The 18,553-nt window shown below is 49.4% G+C and overlaps 1 protein-coding gene across 4 annotated transcripts in view; it reads right to left on the bottom strand.

The window, feature by feature from the left end:
* Window positions 1-12,849: 12,849 nt before the first annotated feature.
* LOC146185011 (uncharacterized) overlaps window positions 12,850-18,553 on the bottom strand; it is a 44,542-nt gene continuing 38,838 nt past the window's right edge. For all 4 annotated transcript variants that reach the window (XM_084605964.1, XM_084605965.1, XM_084605966.1 and 1 more), the window contains one exon: window positions 12,850-14,100. In XM_084605964.1, the coding sequence (XP_084462090.1) occupies window positions 13,335-14,100 (766 nt within the window). In that variant the 3' untranslated portion in view covers window positions 12,850-13,334. The remainder of the gene's footprint in view (window positions 14,101-18,553) is intronic.

The raw sequence follows: 18,553 nt of genomic DNA, 5'->3' as shown, positions 1-18,553 counted from the left end.
GGACATGTCCATCCACACCACATAACTTGTGTAGTCCCTATGTATTAAAAAACTTTAACCTGCTAACGTCTACGAGGCCACAAAGCCCATGTACTTGAGGGAAAAGACTCTTTAAACTACCTTGGCCCCAAAACGTAAGAGGAGTCCAAGAATAAGAGCTTTAGGCCAAGAATACCAGCTTGAGGCCCGATAATAATCTCATTCTTTGCATTCCTCAGGAGGATTGCTCAATAAAAGTAAATTCTTTTCTACGTAAGCTCAACGAAGCTTCACTAATACATTCTTCTTCTTTCTTCTGTATCCAGTAAGCCTCTAAAATTTCCCGCGCCATCTTATCCGTACTCTTTCCTAATATGTTAAGCTTGCTAAACAACGGCTCACACTTGCACTTCTGACAGTGCAGGGGTAAATTTGACCCCTTGCCATTTTCCATGGACTTCTCGTGTTCCCTCATTATATCATTGATGCATCTTCCAGTTTGCCCTATATATACTTTACCGCACGTCAGAGGTACCTCATAAATCACTCCCACCCGACATCCAAAAAACCTCTTTGCATGCTTCTTATCGCATTGTCCTTTCTTTTTCTTCCCTATTAATGCACATAACCCACCCAGTTTTTTGGGGGCAGAAAACACAACTGGCACCTCAAACCTACGTGCCACCTTTTTCAGGCAGTGTGCAACTCTATGAATATAGGGGATCACCTGTGGTCGTTTATTTTTCAACATATCTGCCGTTCTTTTTTTCCCTTTCATCTTCTGAAGCAGAGACTCTGTCACCCCACATATAATCATAACCGGGAAACCAGCCACCTCTAGTCTTTGTAATTGATTATTGAAGCTTTCCTCTGCCATATGTACACATGATTTTAACGAGGCCGACTCCAAACAAAGGGAAGCTATCCCTCTTTTAACAGTCTTCGAATGGGCTGATCCATATGGAAGTAGCTCTTTTTTAGCCCTGGGAAAATACTTCCAACACACTTCCCCATTACAAATTTTCATATTTAAATCAAGGAAGTTGAAGAGGAAGTGTTTTCAGTTCCTATTACAGTTGGTAGTGTGCGCGTGTTTTGTGTATATTCTCTTGTGTTTGTGTTTGTTGCGCCACATTTCTGAATAAGTTGGGATGCTAAACCCCACAAACAACAACAACAATCTTCTGACAGCAGAATAAAAATTCAACCTATCTACTCCCCCTCTCTTTACGTTAACGTCATCACAAGCGAACTTCAGTATAAAAGTACCAAACATGCACGCCCATCATTGAAATATAGGCACGTTCTCCTTGTTTGCACCTTTCTTATATCCACTGTCTGGACAACGAAACACGGAATTAAGTGACCAGGTAATCATGCATGACCAGGCACGAAAGTTACAGGGGCTGCATTCGAAGCGCGCACGTTATAGAGGCTGCACTCGATATCGCGAGATGTACTTCACGCTCACACTATCACGTAAAAAGTAGCAAGTAGGCACGGCGCATGCTCCGGTATGACCGCTTCATCCCCCACGCAACACCTATTCTGAGTGTCACCTAGAAGCCGTACCACATGGTAGCCGAGTGGGCAACGTGCTGAGCTCGCACACGCGAAGACGCTGGTTCGAATCCCAGCGCATGCAGCGCCTCTGCCTTCGATCGCTGTGTTGCTGGGACCGCGATTCTTACTGGTGTCGTTCGGGACCCTTGCAAACTCCGGCTGTACACTTGGCCGCGGTGTGTGGTGGACAAGGTGATGTGGTGTGCCTCTTAGGCACAGCATCTCCTCTCGCTGTCTCCCGGGCATCCGAAGGGTGGATGCCTGTTGCTACTGGTGCTCGTTTTGTACGCATGCGGTACAGCGGCAATGAATATGGAAGACGCAGTGTGACGACTGTGCAAAATAAAGTTGAAAAGCGGCATCATGCCTTCTTGTGTCACACCAGGACAATTTCCACATGTAGATGTCCGCCTGCTTCTGAAATGAATCAGCTCTGTCTCTGTGGTAGACATAGCCGGTATAACAAGCAAAACTGTTTATTTATACATCAGATAATGGCGCTCGTTTTCCCTCTCCTTGGCGCGGTGGCCCATGCCGGGGTCTCCCGGCGGTCCGCCTGGTTAGCTTGCCGCTTGGGGCGCTGTCGTCAGTGGCGCCCACAACACCCCCCTTTCTTGAAAGGTTTGATCTCACAGGTCCAGGCATTCCGGTCGCTTACAAACACGTCCACTTCTTGTGGTGCACGTGTCCTGCAACGGTTGCAGGTGTTTTGCTGTACGTCTTGCTTGTCCTCTGTCGGTTTGTACAACGTAGGACCTTGGTTATGATGTTGGCTGTGTTACCACGCCGTGTGATGCAGCTCCAGCGAGGATGCGCACCGCTGTGCCTGGTGGTAAGCGCTCTCGGCTCCGTACCTTGTGCCGGGTGTCGTATGATCGTTTTGCACGAGCTCTGTAGGCTTCATTATTTTGTCTGAATTCTCTGTCGTCCCACTTCGGGGCTAGCAGCTTCGAAGTGGTTGGTACTGTGGTGTTCAGACGACGACCCATTAAGAGTTCTCCTGGTGAGAACCCTTCCACGCTGGGTGTGGCCCTGTAAGCAAGCAGCGCTTCTTGTATGTTGGAAGACTTCCTCAAAAGCTGCTTTGATGTCTGCACAGTCCTCTCAGCCATACCGTTGCTCTGCGGGTAGTAAGGGCTTGATGTTGTGTGTGAGGCTCCCCAGTGATGCACTAGTTCTTTGAACTCTGTGTAAGTGAACTGCGGCCCGTTGTCTGTGCGTATTGTCCGTGGAACACCGTACCGTGCAAACATTGGCTCCACGACTAGGGCTACATTTTTTGTAGCTGTCCTCGGCAGCTGTTCTAGCTCGAAAAATCGAGAGTAGTCTGCTACTACAACATACTCTTTCCCCTCCAGCGTGAAGAGATTCATGCCGACTGTGTCCCAAGGGTGTGCTGGCAATGGGGTTAGAAGCAGGGGTTCTACAAGGTTGATGACTGGGCACGTTGGTATGGGTTCATACTTAACCAGCCAAAAGACGAGACACAGCAAAGAGGAGGACAGGACAAGGCTGGAACAACTGAATGTTTATGATCGGAAGAAAACAACGAAGACTCCTTCCGAAAAGCTCGCGCACAACCCAACCGGTGGAATGCAAGACATTGGGAAGAAGATGAAGACGAAAATACAAAGCCAATTCAAAGTCAATGCCTAACTAACGACTTTTCTAAAAGGTCAAATTCCTGTGCTCTCTGCAAGTTGGACACTTTTCCACGTAGTCTTCAATGTGCTTGTCTATGCCTGGCCACCATATTGTTGTGGGACGCTGTGCCCGCCTAGAGATAGACACAAAAGAACGGAGGACACCAGGCAAACACCACTTGCCCCGTTACTCTTCTTTTGTTCTCTAACCCTCGCGCTGGCGCCGCGCGCTCGTCCCGCGCCTCTTCTTTTTCTGGCGCAGCGCTCCTCGGCGCGCGCCGTAACAATTTTCCACCGGGGGGGATGGGGGGGGGGGGGGGAGCTGCTGCAGGCGCTCCACTTATGGGGCGGCATATCGTGGGGAAGGCAATGAGGCAGCAGGTGACGACAGTAGTGGTGATGACCCGGTATCTAAGTCGGAGTCAATGCTGGCGCCATTGACATATCGCTTCATGTTTGACACATGCTCCGGGAAAATGTGGTGCACACCGCATGGTCGATGCTCGGGGAGGTCTTCGAGGCGGTATGTCAACAGGGCCGAGCCGTTCAACGACACGGTAAGGGCCGCGGTATCGGGGCATGAGCTTCGTGGCACGGCCAGTCGCGCGGATGGTGCGGCGAACGAGGACCAAGTCACCGGACCGGAAGGAGGGAAGTGGTGGTGCTGCCGCATTGGCCACTTGCACACGCGCATGAGCCGTAAGAAGATTGCGCTGAGCGTCGAGGCGGGCGTAACGAAGTCGTTGGGCGGAGTCAGTTGGTGACGCAGTCTGATGGGGAAGGCCCAACTGCGCGTCGAGAGGGATGGAGGGTGTTCTGCCATAGACGACTGAGAACGGTGTGACATGCGTTGTTTCTTGCCTCGCAGTGTTGAGTGCAAAAGCTGCCGCAGAAAAAAAACGATCCCAGTTTCTGTGGGACGGAGCCACGTAGGAGGCGAGTATATCCGTGAGGGTGCGGTTAACACGCTCCACGAGGCCATTGCACTGAGGATTATTGACGGATGTAGTGGAATGCGCAATGCCGAAGGAGCGGAGGGCTCGCTCAAATTCATGGGACATAAAGCAGCTCCCACGGTCAGTGATGAGGCGTCGGGGCACACTGGGGCACACCATGCCGAAGAACGAGATGCTGTTCCACAAACAAAACGGCATGAGCGGAAGAAGTGTCTGGAACGGGCAGTGCTTCGACCCACTTGGAAAAGTAGTCGATCGCAACCAGAATATACCTGTTTCCGGCGGGCGTCTTCGGGAATGGGCCCAAATGGTCCAGTCGAACCAGTTCGAAAGGTGAACTCGGCGGCGAAAAAGCCTGAGGGGGTGGCTTGGTTATTCGTGTGGAAGATTTCCGGTATTGGCACGTCAACATGTTCCTTGACGTCTCTGAACATATTAGGCCACCAAAAGCGCTCCGACACTCGTGCGTAGGTCTTGCCGCCACCAAGGTGACCAGCTGTGGGAGCGTCGTGTAGGCCGTGCAAGACTTGCGCACGCAGTGTTGCTGGCACCACTGGCAACCACTCGGGTGGTCGACCACGGAGCCGCCTCACATGACACAAGAGATTATCTTTAATTCGATAGACCCGGCGCAGTTTACGGAGACCTGCGCCGGCGGCGGTGCCAAGGGATTGGACTATGGCCGCAATGTCTGGATCTTGCGTTTGTGCAGTCCTGAAATCCGTCAAAGCCGTCACGGGACAAGGGTGGCGAGAAAGGAAATCGGCATCTTGATGGGCAGAACCGCGCCGATGCACTATGGTGAAATCGTACTCTTGAAGTTGCAGTGACCAGCGAGCAATCTTGGCATTTAAGTGTTTGGCAGATTGCAGCCAAGTGAGAGCGCTATTGTCCGTGACTATGGTAAAATGACGGCCGTACAGGTAGGGACGGAACTTCTCGACGGCCCAGACAACGGCGGGGCACTCGAGTTCCGAAGAGTGGCGGCGGCGCTCTACGTCAGAAAGTTGGCGGCTGGCATAGGACAGCGCCGAGCCCATCTTGGCTGGCATCCGTGTGGAGGACGATGGGGGCCGATTCGTCGTAGTGGGCCAATGTGGGAGGCTTGAGGAGGGCGTGCTTGACGTCAAGGAACGCGAGCTGTTGGACCGGCGTCCAACTTCACGCTGAATTCTTCTTCAGCAGGGCGGTATTACATTTGGGTCGCGTGCGCCTGAGTATCGCACCGCTGCAAGCAGCTATTACGTGCGGCTCGCGTGCTCAGCCCACCGCTGACGCCAGTTGTTACATGCGGCTCGCGGCCCCTCGGTAGCGTTGGCCTGGCGGCTCCGTGGCTCGGCGCACGGCATCAACGGTCCCAGCAAAGACGAGGCGTCTTCTAACGAAAAACCGTTACTACAACATCATGAAGAAACTGGCAGAGAAGCTGACCCGGGGAGAATACAGACACTCTCACACAGCTTGTGTCTAGCGTCGTGTCAACGGCGCGTCAAAGCAGTCTCTGTCGCAGCAGAGTCTGCCGCTGCTTTTTATAGGCATGCCAGTTCACAGGGAAAGGGAAAGCCCTCACAGGAAATGGAGAGCCCAACAAGTCTGGGCAAGACGGGATGACTCAATCGCAGGTGGCGCGACCACATCTCCTCCACCTCCTGCAGACGGGCGAGAGCGACGTACTATCACTCGAGCTCCGGGCTTGGCCGGCGCTTGCACACACACGCACGCACACACATTTGGCGCGTGGCAGGATCACGTCGAGACTTGCCCGCGGGAGGAAGCGTTCGGCGGCCGATGAACGGCGCCGAAATAGCAGATCCGCTCGCGGTTCTGCCTGTTGCTATGCGGTGGCCGCGTCAGCTGTCACACTTGTCGGTGGAGAAACGTAACAGCAGTCAACGGAGCTCTTCGCTTGGCAAAGTCTGGAATGAAACGACGGAAATACGAAGCAAATCCAAGGAAACTTTGGGGTGGTGGGAGCTTCGTAAGCCGTAAGTGCTTTTAGTTTTTCAGGGTCGGGACGGATGCCATGCCGGCTCACCACGTGACCCAAGTACGTCACCTCTGCAAAACCGAAGAAACATTTCTTTGGTTTTAAGCGAAGCCTAGCAGAGGTAAGGGCTTCGATGAGTCGCGTTTGGTGTTCTTCAAACGTAGCCGCGTAGACAATTACGTCGTCCAGGTAGACCAACGCCATAGTCCACTTCATATTGCCTAAAACGCGGTCCATGAGGCGCTGAAAGGTAGCTGGAGCATTCGAAAGACCGAAGGGCATACGGTTGAACTGGTAAATGCTGTCGGGAGTCACGAAAGCCGTCTTTTACGCATCATCAGGGTGAACAGGCACCTGCCAGTAGCCCGAGAGCAGATCTCAGTTCAGTTCAGTCGTTCAGTCGTGTCCGACTCTTCGTGACCCTATAGACCATGTCACGCCACGCTTTCCGGTCTCTCACTATCTTCCTAACATCACATAACTTCATCTGCAGTGCCTCGAGGATGCCATCTAACCATTGCGTTCGCTGCCTACCCCTTCTCCGGCGACCCTCAACCTTTCCCAACATCAAATCTTTCTCCAGCGACTCCTCTCTTCTCATCAGATGACCAAAGTAGCTGAGCTTTAACTTTAGAATTTGACCCTCCAATGAGCAGTCAGGGTTTATGGTCGACAATATCGACTGATTTGATCTTCTGGCAGTCCAAGGAACTCTCAAGAGTCTTCTCCAGCACCACAATTCAAACGCGTCAATTCTTCGGCGGTCAGCCTTTTTCACAGTCCAACTCTCGCATCCATACATCACAACTGGAAAGACCATAGCACCAGTTATACGGATCTTGGTTGGCAGACTAATGTCTCTGCTCTTTACTAGGCGGTCAAGGCTAGCCATTGCTCTCTTTCCCAGAAGCAGGCGTCTCCTAATTTCATGGCTGCAGTCTCCTTCCGAGGTAATCTTGGAGCCCAAGAACAGAAAATCTGTCACAGCTTCCACTTTTTGTCCATTGATGCTCCAGGACTTGATAGGGCAAGACGCCATGATCTTTGTCTTTTTAATGTTCAGTTTAAGCCCAAACTGAACATCTAGGGTGGTAGAATAACGGGCCCCCTTCAGGCGGCGATAAAGTGCATCGTCGAGGCGGGAAAGAGGGTACACGTCGAGGTGAGTAATAGCATTTAACTTGCGATAATCAACGCAGAAGCGGAGTGTTCCATCTTTCTTGCGCACAAGGACTACAGGGGAGGACCAAGGGCTGCAAGACGGGGCAATGATTCCCTGGTCAAGCATGTCGCATACGTGCTGCTGGATGACTCTCCGTTCGGCTGGCGCTACACGGCGAGGTTGGTGATGAATGGGCCCGCGGTTTTCGGTGTTGGGCCCAGGAAGTGCACCCGAGTTCACCGGCGCTTAGAGCAAAGTAACTGCGATGTTTGAGCAGCAAGGCCTTGAGAGAGGCAAGCTCCGCGTCGGTGAGGGTGGGGCCAAAGTTAAATGTTTCCCATGGTAGGACCGCCGGCGCTGGAGGGTGCTGAGGCGGTGCTTCAGGTTGCAGAGACGCAACCGGTGATCCGGAGTTCAGGATTGAGGCTGTACCCAATTGAGTGCCAGGAGTCAGCACGAGAGGTGCGCGGCTGATGTTAAGCATAAATACGTGGGCCTCTCCTTTGAGCACAGGCAGAAGGCTTCGAGGGGAGGTCATCTCACGGGCTGGGGCTGAACACCGGATGGGTTCGAAAAGCACGTCCGCTGTGATCGGACTGTCAAGCTTGGCATACACCCACATTGCCGCACCCGGTGGCAGAGTCACGGCGGACGCTACAGTCACGGTAGTGACGTCGATCGGCTTGACTCGACGTGGCCACTTCGTTACGAGGTAACGCACAGATTCTGAGGCACGCTTGGTCGCCGACACCAGGGACTGCCACAGGGCGACACCGAGACTGGAAATCCGGCTAAGTCAACCCGGCCCACGCAGAGTTCGGCTCGCCCGTGGTTCTGTTGTGGTAAAATTAAGGACGACTCCGGCTAGCTGGCACCACCCGCACCCGAGGACCACTGGCCAAATAGGGCTGTCTGCTACAACAAACTCGGTGGAGAGGGTCTTTCCGAGCACTGTCAGATTGACGACGACACGTCCGACTTGCTCCACCGGGGCGCCGTTAAAAGCTAAGAGCCTGGTTTTGGCGGCTGGAAGAAGCCGGTGGGGCTCGTTAACAATATACGATTTGTCCAGCACATTGACAGCCGCTCCGGTGTCGACCAAGGCCTCTACGTGCCGGTCAAGCAGAGCGACGTCGACGAGTACGTAGGGAGCTTCAGTTGTTATCGAAGCCGACGAAAGGAGGGGACAAGGAGAACGAAGGAGTGTGGGGACGGAACGGTGCCCCGAGTTCCGCCAAATCGTTTTCCGACGTCGGAAGGCTAGCACAGTCCCTCGCGTAGTGCCCCCTCAGGCCGCAGTGGAAGCAGGCCGTGCGGGTGTCGTTACGCCCGCACGACCTGCTTGGTTATTAACTATTATGCGAAGCATATTAACGTAGGTTTCGGGCCTTCGCGCGACGCCCGGCGGTGGCCACCATTGACCCTGAAGTGGGGTCACGTGACATGAGGTCGCGTGATGACGTCACACCGGCTGCAGATGGGGCCTCGTATCGCGCCGTCGGACGTCGCCCGGCGGAGGCCTCCACGCTTCGGTTCGCGCCGTCGCGCGCGACGCGGCGGCGGCGCCACCATCGCTGCATCACATGATATGACATCACGCCAGGGATGAAGCGACGCGCGCCCGCCGTCGCGTCAGTCTCTGTGCCCGCACCCGCGCCAGCGTGCAAACCAAGAGTCATGCATTTACGGACCATAAGGGTGTGTTTGTCGGGCTGCAAAGAATAAAGTACGACGATTAACCTAAAACCACGTCTCCGTTACTTAGCCCCATCCACACTGAGTCAGCTGCTTAACATGCTTCGCATCCACTGGGCTTAACCTTGATAAGCCTCCAAATTTTTAGCAATGGTTATTAACTAAAACTGGCAATTAGTGCCAAAGCAGTCATACTCGGTATAAACTATCCAATGATATGTTAGTTGATGCTATAGCCTGAAGTTCAGGACAGCCAAGATCAGGATAGCCAATAGCCGATAAATCGTTGGCTGTATTTTAGTGTACAGCAAAGGAAACGAAAATGTCCCCTTGTTTCGGCCACCATCCGATTCCAAGCTTTTCTTGCTGTGGAAGCAGAATACTCCCCGACTGGCCGACAATTAACTCAAAAGCACAGAAAGGATGAATTTCTTTCCTTAAAATACTACACCTAGTGCGCTGTGCTTGGACCTCTCTTCTGTCCCTGGCGGTGTCTGTTAGCGAAGCCAAGAAGCGTATTTTGACAGCCGAGGCGTAGCGGTTACAAACTGCTCTACGAGTCGTGCATGGGCCCCTCGTCGATCCGCGCAGCGTCATTCGTATCCAGGTATAGTATCTAGTTTTGTAATGTGCAGATTTTTTTTGTGTGTGCGCCTTTGCTATTTGATTATGAGAGACGATCGCGAGTTTGCTTGGCTTGCGCATCACCGTCGCTCATCCCACTGCTACCATTAGGATATTTGCTGGTGAAATGAGCGAGGATGCAATTTGTTTTGAGATGAAAGAATCGTGCGTAGTTTGACGTAAGTCGGAATGGCGCTTAGCACTTTCCTGCCTATGCCGTCGACGCAGTTATTGGCACAGGTCTCGGGAAATAATCGGGGGCTGAGTAAAAAAAAAAAAGAAAAATGTGTCATGGTAATTTCTGCTTCCGGTGAGTGAAGATTGATTGGTGTGCAATAGGCGATGATGAGATATTTGTAATTAATGAACCAATTGATGAAATAAAGAAAAAAAAAGAAAAAAATGGAAATTGAGGGTTTAATGGTGATAAAATGCTCAGAAGGAAAAACGTACTTGGTGATGCTAATGAAAATTTAGAATGTTTAATTCATTGAAATAAGTGAATGTGTTCAAAGGTGTCAAATTGCTCAGAATGGAAAGGTGATTGTTGCTGACCCGGAGTATTGGTGTATAAAAATATAAAACATTAAATAAAATAAAGAAACAAATAATCGAAATATAAAATAAATAAAAGCTAAAAATTCAAAAAGGGAAGAAAATGTGTGCGTGTGAGAGAGAGAGATGCTATCGCGTCATACCCTTAACGGCGGAGCTTAAGTGTCCCCCTAATGTTTTATAACAATATTATATAATATAAACCTCACTTAATGAACACAGCCAGTTGCACCAAGCACTGACACTTCAAAGTAATGAGAGTTGACTTTTCAAATTTATTTTCGTTTCAGCAGAGTTCCTCGAAGCTTCTCATGACAGCACTTTCATATGAGGTTAAGGCTTCAAATGTCTGCTTTCTGACAGAGGGAATAAACAAGAAATCGGCATATTTACAAAATCAACTAAATTTCAGGTGGCTGTCAATTAGCGAATCATCGGGCGACTCAATACAACGCACAAAAGTCAAAAGCGAACTTCATTTTATCGGCCGCACTAGCAGGTATGAAGGCACAGAATGCAAACCTGAGCTGTGCGCTCTGGGCACGGACCGGACTTCGCATGCATTATCACGTGATAACATCTTTCGAAACGGGCTGGACGTGAGCATATTACAACACGCTAGTGGGATGTCATCTTCTACTTTACTATACGCCGCGGGTTTGGCAGCCGCTTTTGCAGCGTGAAACACGCACCTCTGGCACACTAGACAGCCGTATTGCTCTCTGCACCAAGCACTACAATTTCGTACGACTGTGAAAAGTAGTTTCGGTAATCATGCCCTTGTTTTAAATCCAATAAACAATGGTAAATGCAACCTACGTACAAAAGGTTTCAAAGAACGTATTTGAACTATAGCGCTCGTTATACATGCATTGCTCCTTCCCCCGTGTCATCCATCGAAGCATAAGCTTATCCTTCAAGTAACAAGGCTCCATAGCACGCAAAACAACCTTGCTGTTAAGTGATAGCACGTTCTGTGAGCTAGCTCCCAGTCAGAAGGACGTGCAGTAATGCTTTACATGATGCAGAAGGGTATGCAGCAACATGCTGGCATCATTCCGAATAGAGCTTGGTGCTAGCAGCGACTGCTGTGATGTTAAAAAATGAAACAATCGCTTGTGATCATTTCAATGCACCTTGCGGTTCAAGCACGGGTTCCACGAAGGCGCACGTTGACAGCGTACTTGATGCCATGATGGGAGGTGCCGGTGGACTGAACAAAAATGGCCACCGCGCAAAGTTTCTGTCTCTTTCACTAGATGGCGCTAACTTTTGTTAAGCCTCTATTCCCACCGTATTTCAGCAAAATTAAGAATCACTCAGCATCAGGCGGAAGCTTGAAATGACGCTTGTAGGGCTCAAAACAATATTGGAGTGTCCTAGCTACTCGCTGTCCTTGTATGATGACTGAACGTCAGCGCACACTGCAGTGTCCAGTTTCTCGCTTCTTTTTTAGAATAAACTCTGAATAAAGTATTCACAGTAGCTTTTTCAGCGATGGCTCTGCTTTAAAGTACCTTTTCCACGGTGTGTGTTTACGTGGCCTTTGCTACATGGCCGAAAAATTGCTCTCTTATGTTGCAAGACATTTACAGCTATAGTCATTTACAGCTATAGTTCACTATCTTTCAGCCAGTTACACTGCATCTAAAACGTTCAGCTGCTGAAATTTTATGAACACTTAGATTATGCATGTGCTGTGCGATATCAGCGCACATTCAAGAGCCCTAGGTGAAAGTATACTGTGGGGCCAGTTGGTCCCTAGTCCTTATTTTACCGCTATGTTTATCGTTGAACTAGTCCTAGGTGGCCCAAATTGATCCAGAATCATCTACTTTGGCCTCTGTTCGCCTAAGTGCAGACGCCGGACACTGAACTTGACATCCCGTACAATTTTTCTAATCGTAACGCTTGCAAAACTTTCCTCTACAGAATGCAACAGAGAACACAGAGACGTGAAACGCGCTGTCTGCATGGCGATTTGCAGCGGGACGGGGTAGGCGAGCTGTATGAAGCAGGCGGGTGCAACGAGACTGAGATATATGTAGCAATGGGGCAGGCAACAATGACATCTCAGTCCAGCTCGAGGATGGGTAGGCGAGCTGTATGAAGCAGGCGGGTGCAACGAGACTGAAAGAGATATATGTAGCAATGGGGCAGGCAACAGATGACATCTCAGTCCAGCTCGAGGATGCAGACATCACGATTTTGAGGGATATATTCCCGCGGAGATGCAGGTGATACGCAAGTGCAGTGACAGGAAGCAGACGACAGACACGGCGGCGGCACGGAACTGCCGGAGCGGTGGCAGCACGCTTCAACAGCGTCGGTGACAAATCCTAGAGCCATCTATCGAATCCACCACCAAGCTTTTTCCGATGAAGCAAAATTTCGCCCTTCCCAAAAGCAGAGTCGGCGCTCCTGTCTATCTTATTCCGTGGGCCTGACTAATAGCTAGACCAAATTTCGAGTCAAGCCCCCACCACTACAAAGTTCTTAATAAAATTCTTCGTTTTTCTTCATGACCTGTTTTGAGGACTGTTTTGGTCGGGAACCAATGTGTCCATATTAACGAGGCATGACTGTATACACTTGTATTTAGTGCACCTTATTTGCTTAGGCGTCGTCAAGGGCAGAGCCCCTTTAGAGCCATGTGGTATGCTGTACAAAACATTTGAGGCACAATTAACTTTTCACATGATGTATGCATTTATTTTTCCAAGTGCCAATATACATTTCAGTGAGAGCGAGACTGTCAAGCCGAAAGGAATGCACACAGTAATGCCTACTGATCAAAAACAAGTGCAACAACAGTTGCAGGTCAGTGCTAGGGATGCTCTGACAGTATAGAATTCACACACATGGAAAAACAAGAAAGAGGAAGAGGAACCAACTGAAGTGTTTCAATGCATCTACCCCTAACAAAAGGGGCAGTCTAGGCTTGCAATCTTAACCCTTCTGTGGAGAGGAAAGACAAGAACTAAACATAAATAACATGGTCCATATCAGCAAAGATGAAGCAGCTGCATACCTCACATTTCTGCTGTCTCAACTACATATGCATCCTCATGATGTAGTGCCCTGTGGTGCAACACCCTGTCATAACGACTGCTGCACACCAGCCTGTCTCGTGTAGCTGTCCAGCCTCGCAATGTAGAGGCACCAACAGCTCAGTACCTGCGCATGCTACCCCCCGAAGAGTAGCGGTCCCCAGTGCTGAAGCTGCTTCCCACTCCGCCGTTGGAGAGGCTGTTGGAGTAGCCTCCACTGCCAACAGCGACAGAGGAGTGAGAGCTGGTGCTGCCACCACCTCGACTACTGGTACTGCTGCCCACGGTGCTGCTCCAGCGATGGTGGTGGTGGTCCCCACTGCCACCATTCCAGGATGATGAGCTCTCTGGCTTGCGTGATGAGGAGGAGGAGGAAACCCACTGCTGGGAGCCACTGCCCGAGCTGGGGAAGCTGTTGCCGCTGGTGCCACCAGCCTTGCTCCAGGATGGCACAGCGAAAGCACCACTGCTACGACTTGTGCTTGCTCCATCATAGGAGGATGAATGCTCCCTGCGGCTTGTACCTTCTGAGCGCCATTCATCACGCATGGATGGCCGCCGCGATGATGACGAATTTGGCGGTGGTGGTGGTGGCGCAGGCATGGAGCTCCGCGTCCCATTGTGTCGGTAGTCTGCATTGCGGCTGCTAGAGAAGCTTTGACTCCCCAGGGACGAAGATGGCATGTGGCTGCTGCTCCCATGTGTGCTACCGTGGGCACTTCCGTGGCTGCTGCTGTGACTGCCACTGCTGCCATGGTGATGGTGGCTGCTGTGATGACTGTGGCGACCACTGCTGCTGCTGCTGCCACCAGCGAAGCGTTCATCCCGGTCGGAGCGCTGGCTCACTGGCTTGCTACTGCTCGAGGCACCGCTCTCGTACTCTGGCCTGTTAAAAGCATGGCAGCAAAAGGCTTCTACAACATTTCTTCGAAAATGATGACAGGCACAGCCGTAAATCGATAATTCAGAAAATACTGCAACATACCATGGACCAGTTAACCGGAAGTGAAAGTGCATTGATGGAGGAGTGATTGCAGCAGTGCACAACGCTCAACTCTTTCTGACACAGAGCTCACTGCAACTGCAGCAAGCATTCAGAGAAGGAACTACGGTTACTAATATGGACACACTCTATGAGCTCTGACAAGTAAATACAGTGCTCTTTTAGCACAAACTTCTCTTGTCTCATACGCACTAGCACGCCTGCCTGTTGCAGGTCATGCATCCAAACAGCATTTTCCTCGCCAGACAACTGAGGACTTGCGCAGCACAGCAAGCTATGATGGATGGTTCTAGATTAACTCCTGGAAAAAAAAATTCTTATATGCAACACTTTCACACGTATACAAATTTTAAGTAAGTGCTAAATATAACATGAAATGAACTTATGAACAAAAAGATAAGACCACCTTTTTATATCCTGAATTTCATGCGTTACTATATTTATGAAAAACATTTCGAAAAATATTTTTCGCGAAATGTTCGAAGCTCATAAATATAAAAATAAGAAACAGTACCAAATAAAATTCAGGATATAAAAAGGTGGTCTAAAGCCTGTTATCTTGCTTGTAAAAGAGAAAAATAAGAGTGCAATAAAGCATTATTATTATGATTTGTGTATTTCAAGAACACAACATTTTTTTCTGTTGACACAAAAGGGAAAAATAGATTGGCTGTGGCTTAGCTTCGGCTAAACTTAGCAGTGAAGCGAAAGCTGAAGCATGGTTACAATGGTAAACCTTTTTATTCAGCAGAAGGGTTTTCTTTGGTTATAGCTAGGAAAAGACCCTGGTGATCCGTAAAGTAGTTAGTCTTGATTTGAACCAATGGCGTACACAGAGTCCGTGGCATGACTGACCATGTGTCTCGCCACACAACTGCTCACGCGTTAAGGGGGGACACGGCTCTTTGCGGCCAAAAATCGGCCAAAAGATCAAGGTTTTTATTTCTTCATTTTCGCTGTCCCGAGACTTTTCCACAACTAACTGCAAATTTGGTTGCAAGATACTACCCATTTCACATGTTATAGTGTTCTAAAGTTGCGAATCTGAGCGCTTGCCCCTTTAAATTGAGGTAAAATAGCGCTGAGTTTTAAAAGCCGCAGATCTAGAAATACGCGCTCTACGGGCATCATTTGAGTCTCGTTCGAAAGATTGTGATTCAGGCGATTGGCGTCCAAGAGCGAACACACGAAGCAGAAACAAAGGGACAAAATTGCGCGAAACGCGCTACTATTGTGCTCCGAAAGCATGTGACCCAAATGACTACTTTTGGTCGGCTGCTGGAGTCTACTGCTTGCGGCCTGGGGACATATTGAAAAGGTCGCATAGTTAGGCCTAGTTGGTTTAGCGACATTCCGTCGTCACGACCACGGCGTAAAGGTACGTACACACTGGCGAGAGAATGCACGCGGCGCGCCGCCAGCGGCAGGACGCCCGCGCGGCAGAATGGCCACATCGGTTTTGCGCGGCAGCTGCAGCGGAGGTCGCGTTGATCTCTCCTTGTGTCGGACTGCGCGAGCAGAGCCACGACTATTTTCCGGCCAGCAGACCGCATTCCAGCTTCTCGTTGTCCCTCGTCATCTACCGCGACGATCGTGTTTGCTCCGCAGCGCACTGCTCAAGCACTCAAAACAAGTGTGCTGTCCTGTGCATATTTTTCCCTACGTGAATGTTCATTGGGCGCTCATATGAAAACAACACGCCTGCGAAATTGAATGCTTTGCCGATGATCGCTCAGCGGTTGATTTTCGCGTAAAAGAGGAATAATCGAGCAGTCTTAAGAAAGTTTTTCATTGTATTCTCTCACTAAGGCTGTTTTCAACGCGGAGGCACAAAAGGAGAATGCTCGCTTCATCATTGATGGCACAGAGCGCTTTGATCGTGGTCTCGCCGCCTCAGCCGCGAAAAGTTAACTTCGGTAGTAACCACGAGATGCCGACACTAACGCGCACGTCGCTGAGCCGAACGTATCTCATTGGCTCTTCCGATTCGCGACATGCGGCAAGCCGCCGAAAATAGCTCCTGCCGCTGCGGCAGGTTTTGCAGCAAGCTGCTTGCAGCTGGCGGCATGCCGCACGCATCTTCCCGCTAGTGTGTCCTGAATTTTCCGCGTCTTAGGGTAGGACCCTAAGACGCGGAAAATTTAGGTTCGAGCGTCATATTGGCCTAAAAAGCGAAGAAAGGTAGAGATAAGAGGCGTGCTGGTGATGCGGCATCCCGTTATCCACAAACAGCAATGCAGCGAAGCTCCGCGATGAGCTGATAAGGGAATAAGGGAATAGCACAACAAATAGGAGAGCTAACAACTTCCTCGAGGCGATTCCTGCCACGTACGAGCATCCTACCAATGACGATGAAGATGAAAAAGTCATACCTAAACCATTTTTGTGTATGTTGTGTTGGATTTTATGGCACATAGGCAACTAAGGCTATCATGCGCCAAACTCAGGGTAAAGCAGTCCTTGTTAAAAATAACTCAAAGAGATTGTTTATTAGCGTTACTTCTTTTAAAAAATCAAAAACAGAAGAAATTTCGACAATGGCATTCTGGGCTCGACAGATCGAGCACTAGGAAAAGTTGGTGGCACGACGGCAGCGGCAATCGCGAAACGGTGTCATGCGCAGCATGCGGAATAGCAAACTCTGCTGAAAAAAACTTCCTTCCCAGTTGCAGGAGCAATTATTTCTATGGGAAACGATGCATTCACACCAAAAACCAGTCATAACTCATTTGAGTTGATGTTAGCCTTGGCAATTGAAGAATATGCCAAAAAACAGCTTCTATAGCAGCTATCGCTATAATTCTTTTTTTTTTTTTGCCAGAAAGATAAAATCATAAGTTCTGCAATAACGCTGCTTTTTAACCACGTTTTGTTGCCAAAATTATCAAAATAAATCATTTGTCCCAGTCACCAAAACGAGTTTTTCTTTGGCAAGCTTGACAAGCCACAACTTTCTTCCAAATCGTCCTAGAATGCTCCTTTATGCTTTATTGCACTCCTTTGAGATTCTAGATTATTTAAGGATCAAAATCTTCTCAAGATCTGATGTTTACAAACCATGCTTCCTCCAAACAAAAGATCAGTTTTCCTTAATATATTTAAAACTACCTGCATTAGGTGCAAACAGTTTGCAGTTTTGGAATGAGCACGAGAAAATGCACAAGTTGTGCAAATCTAGTGCAAATCCGCCCTTAAGTAAAAAAAAACTGGTTCTAACAGGGCTGTCCCCCCCTTAAAAGGGGTCATGACAGCTAATATCTGCGCATAAACTGATTATTGCATTTCACTCCACACATATTAAATTATAAATCCTCGAAATTTAAAGTGAATTTTATTACTAATTAATAATTAATTATTAATAATATCGAAAGCAGCTTTCTCGCCTGGCAATTGGCCGCTGACGTCACAACGAGATCTCATCCTCATGTCTGCTATTCGCAGTGCCGGCTGAGCTCTTGAATGCAACACAGTGAACGGTGGCCACAGAAAGCTTTTCTTTTATTCAGCAAAAAAAAAAGGAATTTATTCGCACGTTATAATACCTGCCAACCTGAAGATTTCAAAATTCGTATAACCTTCACGAGAGAGGAGAGAAGGGGGCACTTTTCTTTTTTTAGTTTCCATACCTTCAGCGACAAGCTCACTCACTCACCCACAAGCGAAATCCGTGTCATGTAGAGTAATGAGCGAAAACTCCATTGGGTCACGATTTATTTTTGCAATGCTTTTGCGGTTGCTGACTGCCTGCTTCAGAAACTGCTCTGTGTAAGCTTGCTCAAAGCAGGTGCCACTCTGGTGTCCTTTCACTATCAGCAGACTTTCTAGTTTTCTCAGAGAAAGGTGAACAAAACTCTGTTGACAGAGCTGAATATTCTCTCATATTCAGAGTTACTGTGGGGAATGGAGAGTATGCCCAGCATAACCATCAAAATTCTGTGGAATCTGGGCGATCCCTCGATATCTCGAATGCTTCCCAATTGCCGCTGTATGTCGCACCTTGGCTCATTCAGTATGTCTGCTGAAATATAGTAAGCTTGCAAGTTGGAAAACTCCATATCAAGTGCATCAATTGTTTCTTCTCTTATTTCACCACTCTGCTCGGGCAGAATAGCAGGAAACGCCTGAATAAAATGAAGTACACTGCTGAATGAAGCAGTTTCTAGCGCCTGCACTTGGGCAACTTCAGCCATCTTCAGGTTGAAGTCTTCCAGTGGGAACTTGTGGCGAATATAATCACATGCTGCAGTGGAGTAGAGACGTACAGCCGAGAAGAACTGCTCTTTCTCAATTGAGCTCAGCGTCTCAACTGCAGAGTAGGTTGTGATGCCAATGACTA

This window comes from Amblyomma maculatum, chromosome 6, assembly GCF_055883805.1.
Source record: "Amblyomma maculatum isolate TAMU_Amacu chromosome 6, ASM5588380v1, whole genome shotgun sequence".
In the NCBI taxonomy this organism is placed as follows: Eukaryota; Metazoa; Arthropoda; class Arachnida; order Ixodida; family Ixodidae; genus Amblyomma; species Amblyomma maculatum.
This window is presented reverse-complemented; position numbering and strand designations above follow the sequence as displayed.